Below are 13,700 nucleotides of genomic sequence, written 5' to 3'. Positions count from 1 at the left end.
TAACTCTGAATGTTGATCAGTCTCATGGAATCTACAATATTTAGACATGTCGGACTCAGCTAGAAATATTCTATCCACTGGCCTACTATCTGTTGAGGCTTGATTATCTAGTGCCAACACCACATTTCCATTGTTTGGGCTTGTGTTCCACGTCCTCCTTTGGTTAGACTGATTGTTATATCCTTGATCTTGGGACTGGCTATTACCTTGATGGTTATTATTTTGATAGTTCCTTTGATAACCACCACCTTGGTTTTTCCTTTGGAAGGATTGGAGTTGATTGTTTTGATTTCTCAAATAAGTAACTTCTGTAGACAGTTTCTTGACTTGGTCAATCAATTCCTTCATTTCATCCTTTTCTTCTTGCATTCTTGTGGATGAACTTGCACTTTGCAGATAAACTAGCATTGATGGTGGTGTTTGAGACAACGGAGGTTCCGGATGTACCACCAACTAATTTGTAGGTGCTTGATATGCAAGCTGTGGAACTGGATTATTCGGATACCTAGCACTTGGGGGTTCCATTCCTTGTTGGCCCAATTGCTTCCCTATTTCAGTTGCTTTAGTGTAAGCCTTATTCAACATTGTGGGAGCAAGATTCGCCATCCTTGTAAACATAGTTGTCTAACTGTCTAATGCACAGTAATATGCCTCCAAAGCACCTGCCTCTGTCATTGTGTAAGGGGCTTGCAATCTCATGTAGGCCTTGTGGAAACAATTGTTGAAGGAACTTATTGACTCTTTATCATGTCCACAAACATCCTATGCAACTCCAATGGTGTGGTGGGCACGCCAAATTTCGCAATAAAAGCTTCTTTGAGCTAAACCCATCTTGTTATAGATGACACTAGCAGATTGACAAACCAGTAGTAAGGTTCTTCCCCCACTGAGTAAGGGAAAAGCCTGCATGCTACATCCTCATGTTGAATCCTTCAGTTGCACAATGCCTCTTCAAATACTTTGATATGCTCTTCCACTGTATGATTAGGGTCATTGACAAAGAACTTGGAGCAGAATACCGCCAGATTCTTTGGTAAGTCATGATATTGTTGGAACAAAATGGGTGAGGCATTGTTTTGAATCCATGGTGGTTGAGCCATCGTTGCTTGATTGACTTGAGCTTGAACTGGTTAACTTGAGGGGCTAGCCAAATTTGAAGTATCCGCTACCCAACGATTCCTTGATTTCTTATGAAATTCTAACACAAGTAAATCCTCTTCCTGGTGTGGTGTAGATCTCAATATCCTTTGTCTCCTATCACATTGCAATTTCTCAAACCTTTTGGGGGAAAAAGACATAATTTTTCTATCCAGCTTAACTATAATTCAGACCTAATTTGTATTTTCCTCAAGAACGGCCTGAGCTTGTCTTCGTGCTTTCCTTTCTCTTTCGAGCTTCCTTTCATGTTCTCTTTGACGTTCCAACCTTTTTTGAATTCTCTTTTCAATAACTCATGCTTTCCTTTCTTCTTGATTCAACACATCAACAGTGTCCAGATACTCTCTAGTACTTTCAACAGTTGAGCACAAACTGGCAACAATATGGTCTTGGAGTGTTCTCCAAGTTGCTCTAGGTTGATTTGATCTAGGGAGCACCATTCTTCTTCATAATTAAATGCGAACAAGTCCTCAAAAAAAAACATTCAGGCCCTCCTAGCGCCAGATAATGTTGATGTCAGTTTTGTACCACTACATAACATATTAGCAATAGAATATCTGATACGGAGTATCAAACACACAATTCTTGTCTTGAAAAGTTAATACTCATGAAGACATGAGAATGACTCCAATGTTCCAAAAACCTGTGGATACTAACTCAGTTATCGATGTGATTTGCTGGTAATCACGTAGGCGGCCTTACACTATTTGTTTGAGGACAACTTGGACTTTTGGTGGGATGGTGATGATGATGATTTTGTATGGGTTCTAGATGATGTTGATGGGGATGGTAATGGTGATGGAGAGTGAGTATTCTAATGACTTTATGCCTTCCTAACCTTCTTCGAAACTCCAAATACTATACTACTTGCTATTCTACTCCTACTCCTATGAATGGAAGGATTAGCAAATGGACGAGGATCGAATCTAATGAAAGCTAACCAGCAGCTCCACCTCCATAGATGCAATGATTCAAGGAAAAAGAACTAGTTGACCACACAAGGCTTCCCAACAAACTACTAGGATGCTAGTGGCCTAGTTATAGATCCCGATCAAACATCCACTAATACTACCATGCAACTATCCATCTACTCTTCTCTCTATTTAACAACTTGAAATGAAATCTATTTTAACAACTTCAAAGAAAATCGTATTCTAACTATTGGAAGTAGAAACCATGCAACAACACCAAAAGTTCTTAATCACCATGCAAGTCACAACAATGAGAAAGAAAAGTAGAGTTCTCCATTTCTCCATATGAAATCTCTTGAGATGAATTCATCATGTTCCCCCTTGGAATGTCTTGGATCACATGCACTGAGTTAGGAGGCAGCCTCCCTTGAGTATGTGTTATTGCACTTTGAGTGTGAAGCCCTTGTGATTTGTTCTCCTTCAAACTGTCAAGGAATGTATCTCTAATCTCCGCTACCTTCAATAATTCAAACAAAGGGAGATTGATCATGATCTTCTTCATCTCCTTTGTTACACTTTGTCCTAATCTTTTCAACTCATCATTATTCACAGCATTGTTTCCTGTTCTTCCTCTATTTGCTTCTTGTGTTGATTGGACACTCTATGATCCTCGAACATCTTGATTGTTTAGTTGTGTACTTTGTTGGGAACTCTGTGTTCCACCTCCATTGTTATGGTTGCCATGTCTGTACTCGGGTGCATCCCTTGAAGAATTTGGTATGTACTTGCGTTGGGGTGTGGAGGCGTATTGAAATTGTCCGGGGGTATGGAGGATGTGAAAGGTCCATCAGTCCTCTTATTGTTTCTTTGATAGAACCTTGCATTGCTAGCCGGCTATTGAAATGTTTGGTTCCCACCCGTCCCTTGAACTAGAACATCGTTGCTCAATGGTGGGAAAGAATCCAACCCATTGTTATACCCATTTTGATCTATTACCTCACTAACCGGCCTGTTGGCTGACTCGGGAGGAAATCTCCCTTGGTGTTCTTCATATGCTTCAAATTCTAGCGAAAATGAAATTTCCTCAAAAGTCAGGCACTGATCATAACCCGAGGATGGGACAATCTCATACCCCGTGACCTTAACATCTTCCTGATTGTTTGACTCATCTATTATGTTCTGAAATCCTGTATAGAATCAAATGTCTTAGGATCTAGGGAGACAAGCTCATCTTCAATTTTGTAAACATCCTCCTCAGACACTTTACCATACAGGTTTTTGAGGGCATCCCAAGCATCCTTGGATGTCTTATACTTCTCGATCTGATAGAGGATTTTATCTTCAACCCCCAACATAATATCACCTAGGGCTTTCCTATCTGCAGATTCCCAAGCATTAATGTCACTTTTAGATACTTGATCACCTGTTGGTTTAGGAAGGGTACCATCGACATATTGAGAAACTTCATTATGCATTAATTGACACCACATTTTAATGGACCATGTAGCATAGTTATGTGGTGTTAATTTTGGAAACTTAAAATTTCCCATGATGCAGGAAATGAAAGAAAACAGCAGGTAAAGAGGAATTGCCACTTGGGCTTACATCAAATGATCTTCTAATATAGTTCTACCCTTTTCTTTCATCTTTTTAGCCCAAGTAATGAACTTGGCTAGCTTGTCGTTGACTTCCTTCATGGAAGGACAAGGTGTGTGTTTCATTTTGAGCATTTCATTTTGAGCTCAGTTGAATTCATCATGTTGCTTGCTGCTTGCAGTGTCTTCTCATGATCTTTCTCATATTCTTTCACGTATCTGATGAAGGCATTGAGGGAGGCAAGGGTGCCCAAACGTTTCTTCTTGATGGCAACCTTCCCCAACTCATCCAAACTCGATCCAAATTCTGTCTCATTGATGCTCTCCTGTTTGATATCTTCAAAATCAAGCGCAGCCCCAACGTCACTCATCATGGTTGAAATGGAAGTGTCAGCGCTTGGAGTATGTTGTGTAATCTCATTCCGTACTTCTTCAAGTATTCTCAATCTGATAGTCAAGGCAACAAACCAAGACTCAACCGTACTCAATCCCCCTTCATCAATCAACTTGGACCTTTCCAAATCTTTCCTTGGGAGCTCAATGAATGCCTGTAGTCTGGGAATAGCTAAATCCTTGATTGGAAGGAAATCCTTCCATTCAACCTCAAATGTTCTAAATTTATCTCTAATAGCCACTAATGACTTGAATTTATCTCTAATAGCCACTTTTCAAGAGAGGAAAATCTTATTCTAACTTTTCAAGAGAGGAATTGTGTCTTTGATACTCCATATCAGATATTCAATTGCTAATATGTTATGTAGTGGTACAAAACTGACATCAACAGTTTGCACTATGCAAAATAACAACATATCAAGGGCACGCAGTGGTGAAGTTAACTCGTCAGGGGTAAACATTCACCAAAGCATCTAGAAGACACTTACAAGTTCTGTTGTGAAGCCCTTCCAGCTAGTTTCATTCACAAGGAAGACAGTTGTTGAATCAAAATCCAGACAACCATTGCTGACAACATAGTGGCCAGTTACTACAAGTATAGACTCTTATCAGCTAAAATTAAGGAGGCATTGTCACTCACGTATTGTATGGGCTTTAAGATAAACAAGGGTGGTCAAATAAAAGAGACAAGACAACAAACAAATCCATGATATCTCAAATAGGCATTTGGGAAAATCAAGGCTTCCCATATTTGATGGATCAAACAAGTGTACTGCACACTCCTAGATTCAAAAAATACACTGTTTTGTCATTTAAACCATCAAATTTGTACCATTCATTTTGAGGGTGTAGCACATTAGTGGTGGTACCACAGGTTGATCACTCTAGAGCACCATTATATTCATTCGTATACAGAGTCCAGTGACATGTTGATTGAGAAATTCGATAGAATTGTTCTAGAGATTCACTTTCATGAACTAGATCAACTTAAGAAGTCACACACAATTGATTCCTATGTAACTAAATTTTAGAGACTTCAATTATCATAACCAATGTATGAGAGAGGACGCTAGTGGTTTTGTTTATAGAGAGTCTAACTGGACCTCTGACAGGCCTGTTCAAACACTTCAACCCTATACCATTCACAGAGGCTATTAAGAAGCCTTGGACCCCAAAACTTTATCAAACAATGAAAATTTCAACCTACTGACAGAAGGAAACAGCACCTTGTGAAAAATTAAAATCACCACCTTATGAGCAGCCAAGAACTTCCATGTTTGGGCAACAAAAGAAACCATCCCAGTCGAGTTACCGACACAAAGAATGGCATTAAACCACTAAGGAAGTGGAATTCAGAAATGAACTATGAAGGAAGAATCTTTTCTTTTCATGCAAAGAGCATTGGGGATGAGGACATAGATAGGTGTCTTCCGAAAGGACAAGCTCATTACATAGAGGTAATCTCTAAGGATGAGGAGGAAGCATAGATCAAAGTTCACGTAGTGGAAATACTACTGGTAGCACTTCGGTTGCACTACCAGGAGCAGCCCATTACCACCCATTAAGAGTTCACAGTGTTGAAGGGATCAGAGGTGACAATATTGACTGACTGTGCGGCAACCCACAACTTTATTGATGAGAGTTTCGGTTAGACAAAGAGGGTTACCTAAAAAAAAATCAGGCATTTGATACCACAGTGGCATAAAGAAATACTATATTATACACTAGCAGAGACAGGGGGTTATGCATTACACTAGCTTCATACAAAATGTCTAATGATTTCTGTGTAATTGGTTTAGTGGAAACAAATCTAGTGTTAGAGGTAAAGTGGATTCATTGGCTAGGAGAAATATCCCAAAATTTCAAAACTTGGAGCTGAAATTCCATCCTAGAGAGATTTCAGCTAAGAGGATGGAGAGGGCCTCCCGTAAAGGAGAGTAGAGTCAGTAGCACAATGCTTTGTGGGAGACACTACCACATCCAAAAGTAAGAGATCTTAATCAGTTGAGATTTAGAGGCATCATGTACTGTTTATGCTGAAAGAGAAATGATTGACATACAATTTGTCCATAACACAAAGCCATTCTGTATGATTACATACATTAAACAAATATATGACTGAAAGTTAACTTCAACCTGATAATGATATAGCCTAAAAGATATTGTCAATATCTTATAAATTATAATACACTACATTTGGGGATGAGGATGTAATGATCCACACTGCACTTGGAGATGGAAAGAATGGTTTATGTTCCAAATCTGTCAATATTTTCTAATCCTAATAAGTAATGTGATCCTTCATTGGCATTTAGAAGTTTTTCAACTTTTTACAATTATATTTTGTGTAAAAAGGTGTTGAAATGTCATTAATTTGTTGACAAGTAGAAGTTGGAACTGAATCTGAAAGTCCATGCCTGTAAATCATTGATAAGCTGGGAAAATTAAGATACAATGATAAATAGTTCGAGACAAGAATTAACAGAAAGGAAAACTATGTCAATTTTATGAAAGTCAAACCTGTGTTTGTTATTTCCCGTTCAACAGGAATGTGGATATATGATCCTAATAAAACAGAACTTTCCACATCTTCCAGTTTGGTTCTAGATGCTATTGGGTCCATCCTACTACCCCCATAAAAATCTTCCTTTGTGTCATTATTGCCATAATCTGCAACTTGAAATGTTTTTGAAGAAAAGCTTGGAAATAATTCATCAGAAGATCCCATGCTTGCTAACAAGTTGAGACTCTCTACTTTCTTTTGCTTTGAACTACCTTGGGAATTTAACATCTGCGCAGGCAGGCCTTCCCTACCATGCCCTTTGTCAGAAGTCATCAAACCTTTACTTTCTCCTTGCACAGTTCCTTCACTGCCTACCCAAGCCACTTTTCCAAGTGCCCGACTATGCAATAGTTGTTCACTATTAACAAATACCTCGTTAATGGAAAATGGAAATGCTGTCTTCAGAGGCACTTTTTTCAAAGGACCAATATTACTCCTATATCCTGTTTTTTCTGCAAAACATTCTTGAACATATTGAATTTTTTCTGCAATCTCATGTGCCGGTACAGCTTCTTGAACAAATCCCCCTTTTCCTTGATCAAACTTGAAATGAGATTTGTTGTTTGGTTCTAAGTCAAGTATATCATTTCCAATTTGAGGCCCTGAAGTTTTCTTGTCATGTATGAACAAGTTGTAGTCCCTTCCATGTGATCTCAAATCCAGGTCCACTTCCTTTAATACAGGGTTCTTACCATCTGGCTGTGAATTTGTTTCTATTCGATCCCTTGAATTTCCTCTGCTATGTAGTTTTCTTGGTAAATATTGCTCTTCTGGCATATCCTGCATAAGGATTTTTTCATCTTGTGTCTCATGAAAGTTTCCCTTTGCTTCAATCATATTATTGCCTAATTCTTTTACAATCTTTGTTTTCTCAATAGAAATTCCGCTCAAACCCAAATTTGGATCCCCTGCAAAACTATAATCAATCCTATTTCCAAACTGCACATGACCTTTGCAAAGCATGTGTATCTCTTCACTGGTCACCGATGAATCTTGCAGATTTCTTTGTTCATAAGAGGTTTTACATTGTTCCAATGCTCCATCTGTGTAGTCATTCATTGAGATAGGTTTTTGGTCATTTTCATACAAGGTCCCTTCACTGTTCGCAACCCTATGCTCTGTATAAAGTACATGGTTAGATGAGTCAGATTCCAGTTCCCTGGCTTTAAATTCTGAATCCATCTGTTGGTTTGACACCACTTTGGAAGATGAACAAGGGAATTCTAGATTTTCAGCTTCACAATCATTTTCATCTTTCAAGGGCCTTGTTATTCTTTTCTCAAAGGTTATGTATGATGTTAAATCATTTGGTTGGAAACTTTTAATGTCCATAGATTCATCATCTCTCAACTTTGTTGTCTGCTCTCCACCATGGTTTTCATTCGATCCCTGTCCATTCCCTTGTGGAGAAAAACAACTTGAATAATTGAAAAATCCACTATCATTTAAACTCTTTTGGTTAGCCAACTCAGATTGTAATGCAGCTAATGAATCGGTAAAATGATTTCTTTGCAGGAATTCCAAAATATCTTGAGTAAATTCTGCCATTGATAGAGTCCAATGGCCATAACAAAGTCAAATTCTACAAAAGAATCACGAAAAATGACCTTGAGCCCATATATCCTTCAGCAATTGTCCAGAGGGAATGAATCATGTGGAAATTGCACACAGCAGAGCTTCCATTGTCAATCTGTCAAAGAATTTAATCAGAGAGATGATCAACATTATTTCTGCCAAAGCTTTCCAGTGTAGCAACTAATCATTTTTTCTTAGGAAAGGACAATATGTGAAAGGAAAAAAACTAACAAAGAACAAAGAGATTTTATCAAAATTTTAACACAGTGCAAAGCTACAAGACTGAAATCAAATGCGTGCAAAGAGAACTGTCCTTGCTAACAAACCAATTAGTTTCTTCAAATCAAATGCGTGCAAAGAGAACTGTCCTTGCTAACAAATTAATTAGTTTCTTCTATCACCAAATCTATATGCATATATATTATTGGAGAATGAAAATTCCCTTAAGTATTATTAAATACTATGTGTCTTTGAATATTCATCAAACTTACTATAAAATATACAAAATTCTAAATGTTGAAGGAAATTTAATAAAAACATCTTAAGTAAAAAATAGAACTTCTAAAAGAACTATATCGTCTAAAAATATCATAGATAAAAATAGAGTTCTATTGAAGGGAGGTAGCGGTAAGAAGCAACAATTGGTGTGACTGGAAAGGCTGATGAAGAAAGGCTAAGTAGAAACTGCACTGCTGGTAACAAATGGGAGACAACAAAACTGTGTATAGTCTTGGTGAATGTTTGGTTTGTTCAGCAACAGTGGCCCCTACAGTAAATGCAATTCCAGATCACCACCCCCACCCACTCTCCCATGCTTGAGATTTTGGAAATCAGTGTTACTTTGACAAACACCAAGATTGAGGTCGAAAAGAAATCTCTAACAAAGAGAGGATCCTCATTGGAAAATTTGAAAACTGTTGATCACAGGTACAACTACTGGTTTGGAGAAATGGATGCTGAAAATTTGGGAGACTGAGTTCCAAATCTTTGCTGGAAGGTTTTTTGTCTTTGTCTTCCTAGATGACCAATCAAAGCTTACAATTCTAAAGGGGGCCCCTTAGTTGATGGATGGTGTGTGTCTCTTTCTGCAACAATGGATGCCTACTTCAACCCAACCACCTATAGTTCAGGCAAAACCCGATGTGGCTGAGATAATTTACTTTGCCTTCAAGTTTTGGAAGGAATCTATTTTAACCAAAATTGGTAATTCCTTTGATGATATTTTGAGTGTAGAGGATTATGAGCAAAATGGCCAATCAAAAGCCTACACTAAAATCTGTGTGAAAATGGACATTTCTAAGCCATTAAAGGGTCTTTCAGCACTAGGAAGACCTTAATATTCAAAGGCCCTCAAGCTAAATGCTTTCATGTCATTATTTGGCGTGTAGTCAGAAATACTGTCAGAACTTGTTTATGAAGAGGGAATGGTGATGGGCCAAAGGTTCAAATTGAGGTCTCAGAGGAAAAGGACAAAGGTGAATACTACTGGATCTCTCAAATTAGTTCTCTTCAGTCTGCAATAGTTTTCATTACATTGCTTTCTGTTATAGTTTTCACTGTACTGCTCTCTGCAGTCACTCCTGCCAATAAAATGATCTCAAAGGAGTTAAATTTTGGAATATTGTGTGCAAAACACAATTTTGTGTCTGTAGACAATGAGGTAGTTGGTGATGTCCCATGTGATATATCCTCTATCATGTGCAGGGAATTTTTGGATAACTGACGAGATGAAAAGGACCTTTTGTCAACTAAAGTGTTAACTATTTGTCAAATAAAATCATTCAAATCGACAAACTGTGGATTGAAAGGAAAAGAAGCATAAAGTCAATGAAAGAATAAGCTCATGTAGAGGTTTTGGCAAGAAAATTTTAGGAAATGAGCCCCTATCATAATTAGAGACCCAGTAGAGTAACTTCCCCAACAAGGCCAAGTGTAAAAACACAAAAAATCCCAAAATTTACAAGTAATGGGTCTATGATCCTGTTCAACGTTGTAAAATATGTTAGACTATATGGATAGCAAGTGATCAGGAGAACAAAGATTATTGGCTAGGAGTATTCCTAGCAATGCTACGAGGAATAAACATAGATTAGTTCAAAGAATTCAATGCACAGTCCAAAACCTCATGGGATGCAATAAAGAAAGCACTCGAGGCAAAGTTCAGATTATTATGGGATGATTACAAGATTGTAGCAAAATTTATAACAACAAGAAAGGAAAGCATGAGAATGTAAGAGTCTATAATCATAGGCTCGAAGAACTATTGATGAAGTTGGAGACCAAACGAGGGATGGATTACAGAAAAGATGGTTCACTAAAGGATTGATCCCTTCATTGTTCACTAAAGGATTGATCCCTATAGTAACCATCTTTTAGCGAAGGAAGGATCAATCCTTTAGGAGAACAAACGAGGACATTGAGAATGAAGACAAAACATCTCCCTGAGGGAAGCAGCCAATGGAAAATCACAGGAGCACAAAATACAACAGTGGTTACAAACAAAAGATGGTTCAAGCCCTATAGAGATATTATAATGAGGTTGATGAACAAGCTCGAAGTTGAGAAAGAAATTAGAAAGGAATAAAGAATTTTGGTGTACCAATCGCAAAACTGAAGGCTACACTAAAGTAAATTATCCAAAAAAGTTGTGTGACATCTACTAAGTGATGTGGCATTCCATCAAGGAATGCTCATACAGCCTCAAGATAAGAAACATACAAGCCCTAGCCACTAAGGGGAAATAATCAACCCCATTGCCCACACCAACAAAACCACAAAAATAATACTAATGCATCTCCTTGTGAATGTCATAATAATTGGGAAACAAAAATCGGCTCAACAATAGTGACCCACAAAGAAAAGGCCAATATGATGCAAAGGGAAGACCAATGATCCTATGGTGTACATGTACAAATGGGAACACTTGGCCAAGGAATGCTAAGGCAAAAAGAATAAATAAAAGATGTGCAAATGGTGTGGAGTAGATCACCATGAAAACATTGACTACCCAAAACAAAAGAGTACTAACATGGTGAATATGGAAGAACAAGATGAGGTAATTATTGTGATCACTAGTGCTCAAATGAAGGTCGTGTGGAGAAAAAGCGACTATAAGAAGCCAAAACAGAATATGTAATGGCCCCTCTTTAGCATGACCATGATAGTGGATGGATTTAGCCTATTATTGGATACTTGTAGGCTAATATTGGTGATTAGAGGACCCTATTGAGGGTTTTGGCTCTGTTTGTTGGGACTTACTATTTATAGTAAGTCAATGGATAGTTCCGATGAGCTCAGATGAGTTAGAGGAGTTGGAGGAGTTGGATAATGCTCTCAATTTTTATTTTTGGCTTCTAATTTGGGCTCCAAGAATCTTGGAGGGAGCGTCTATTTTTAGTAAGTCACCCCGTTGAGTTCATTTGTCACATTTCTTCATCAAGATCACTCACGTGCTGTCGGATTTTGATTCTAGTGTTTCTTTAGTCATTTTTGCAAGATGGGTAAATTATGATTATTATTAAATTAAATACGTTGAAGTTGCTATTTTGTTGGTATTGTATATTGGCCACCTTAGTGTCATAGCTCGTTGGAACTAGGATAAAGACTTTTAAATCTTGGGTTGAATATCATAATATTGTTGAAAAGGTTGATTTTTGAGACAAAGGGAGTTAATAAATTATGTTATTCAAATATGTGCCTAAGTATAAAGCAATGGGCTTTTAAGTGAAAAAATGTGTGAGAGAAGCTACTTGCTGTTGTCTTGAAGAAGCCATCTTTATTTATTATAAAAGCAATTCTTCTGAGAAAGGAATTCATTCTATTGCCTATGTGTTTTCTTGTGTTTGGAGAACAAATTGAAACAAGGGTTTCAAAATTGTTGGAGAATTGAGAATTCTTCACCATTTCAGCACTTTGACTCTGTGAAACAACAGGTGAATTGTGTTCTATTTGCTGAGAACTGAATGGTGTTGTTGTATACCATTCAATTAATTATCTTGTCTGCGTTTTTTATTTGAAAGTGAAGGGTTTGTAGAGGAATTATCATTGCTTCTGCTGCGACTTAGAGAAGGGAATAATATTCAGCCTGGGCATCCATTTGCTACTAAACTATTCTCATCAACATTGCCACTGGTGGGCATGTATACGTGCTGTGAACAATTCTACAAAAGCAGCATTGAAGTTACAAGCTAGTGCAATCTGAATTTAGGGACTGGCGTGAGATTTTAAAGGCAGTGTTTGATCTTTTTGTGGCAGCATATATCTACTTTAAGGCTGCGATTGGGTTTGTTGGACATTGGTGTGAGGTTAAATACCTGCTGCAACTCTTTCCCAACACCAAACTGCATACAGGTTCCTTGATAAATAGTCTTTTCTTATATGTTCAGGCTTTATGATAATTTCAATTGAATATATTGTGTAGGCATTTCACACTAGTTTCAATTTGTGTTAGTTTTATGAGCATTTCTATATATCAGAAAACAAAAACCACATATATAAAAAAACAATAAAAATTGCAAAACATTCAAAAAGCAAAACATTTATTCAACATTGTTCTAGAGTGAGCCAGCAAGGCTCATTACAATGGTATCAAAGCAACAGTCAGAGCCTTGAATGGTTCTTTACAATGGTATCAAAGCTTGCATGATAAGTGTTTGACAAAATGTCAAACCACTAGAATTGAAGTTAGAACCGATTGGGTTCTTTACAGTGCTATCAGAGCTTACATGTACGTGTTTGACTAAATGTCAAAACACTAGAATTGCAGTTAGAACCGGTTGGGGTTCTTTACAGAATAGAACATGTCATGGTGAATGAACAAAGGACCTACAAGTAGGTCATTGCAGTCAAAGTCCAGAAGGAACATAGAATGCTAAGAGCTACAAACACCTATACTAAAAAAGGTGACAAATCTTCTTCAAAGTATGTTACGATTGAGAATGGCAATCACCAACATGGTTGGCGATTATCAAATCAAAGACAACAAGGTACAAGACAAGTAAGGACATGATAACAAAACAACCACCATATGGAGAACAAGTCATTGATCCAATGTTTTCATGATGAATATAAGGAAGAAATCAACTATTGTACAAATGTAGATCATAGGAAAGAATCTAACAAATGCGATTGGCAATAGAGGACTGAGAGTAAATATGCTATTGGAGGATACATGAGAATGCCTAATGAAGCCAACCCTCTAGCCAACAACCTTTTAACTAATAGGTATCGATCAGCATGGAATCAAGCCTTTGGGAACACTGACAATGCAGATGGTAACAAAATATTGTGGTCATCCTATTGTAGAATAAAGCATACAATGCATTTATTTGGAGAGGATGGGTAATTGTAGCCAAGGAGGATTGCAATTGGAAAACAAACACCCTCTCGATAGAAAACAATGGGAGAAAGTATGTTAGCGACTTATGGAACAAAGCAATGAGTGAAGAGATTGTTTTCTTTAACTCATAGTTGAAAGGAAATGAATTAGAAAGAAAGGAAGAAAGA

General features: G+C 37.5%; 1 protein-coding gene across 4 annotated transcripts in view; it reads right to left on the bottom strand.

Moving 5' to 3' along the window:
* The window catches only part of LOC149564014 (uncharacterized), a 98,847-nt gene that overhangs the window by 65,188 nt on the left and 19,959 nt on the right, over positions 1-13,700 (bottom strand). For all 4 annotated transcript variants that reach the window (XM_089827118.1, XM_089827121.1, XM_089827120.1 and 1 more), the window contains exon 2: positions 6,578-8,310. In XM_089827118.1, coding sequence (XP_089683244.1) covers positions 6,578-8,168 — 1,591 coding nt within the window. In that variant the 5' untranslated portion in view covers positions 8,169-8,310. The remainder of the gene's footprint in view (positions 1-6,577; positions 8,311-13,700) is intronic.

Source organism: Cupressus sempervirens, chromosome 4, assembly GCF_028749045.1.
Source record: "Cupressus sempervirens isolate cs-2001-9-10 chromosome 4, ASM2874904v1, whole genome shotgun sequence".
NCBI classification, from domain to species: Eukaryota; Viridiplantae; Streptophyta; class Pinopsida; order Cupressales; family Cupressaceae; genus Cupressus; species Cupressus sempervirens.
This window is presented reverse-complemented; position numbering and strand designations above follow the sequence as displayed.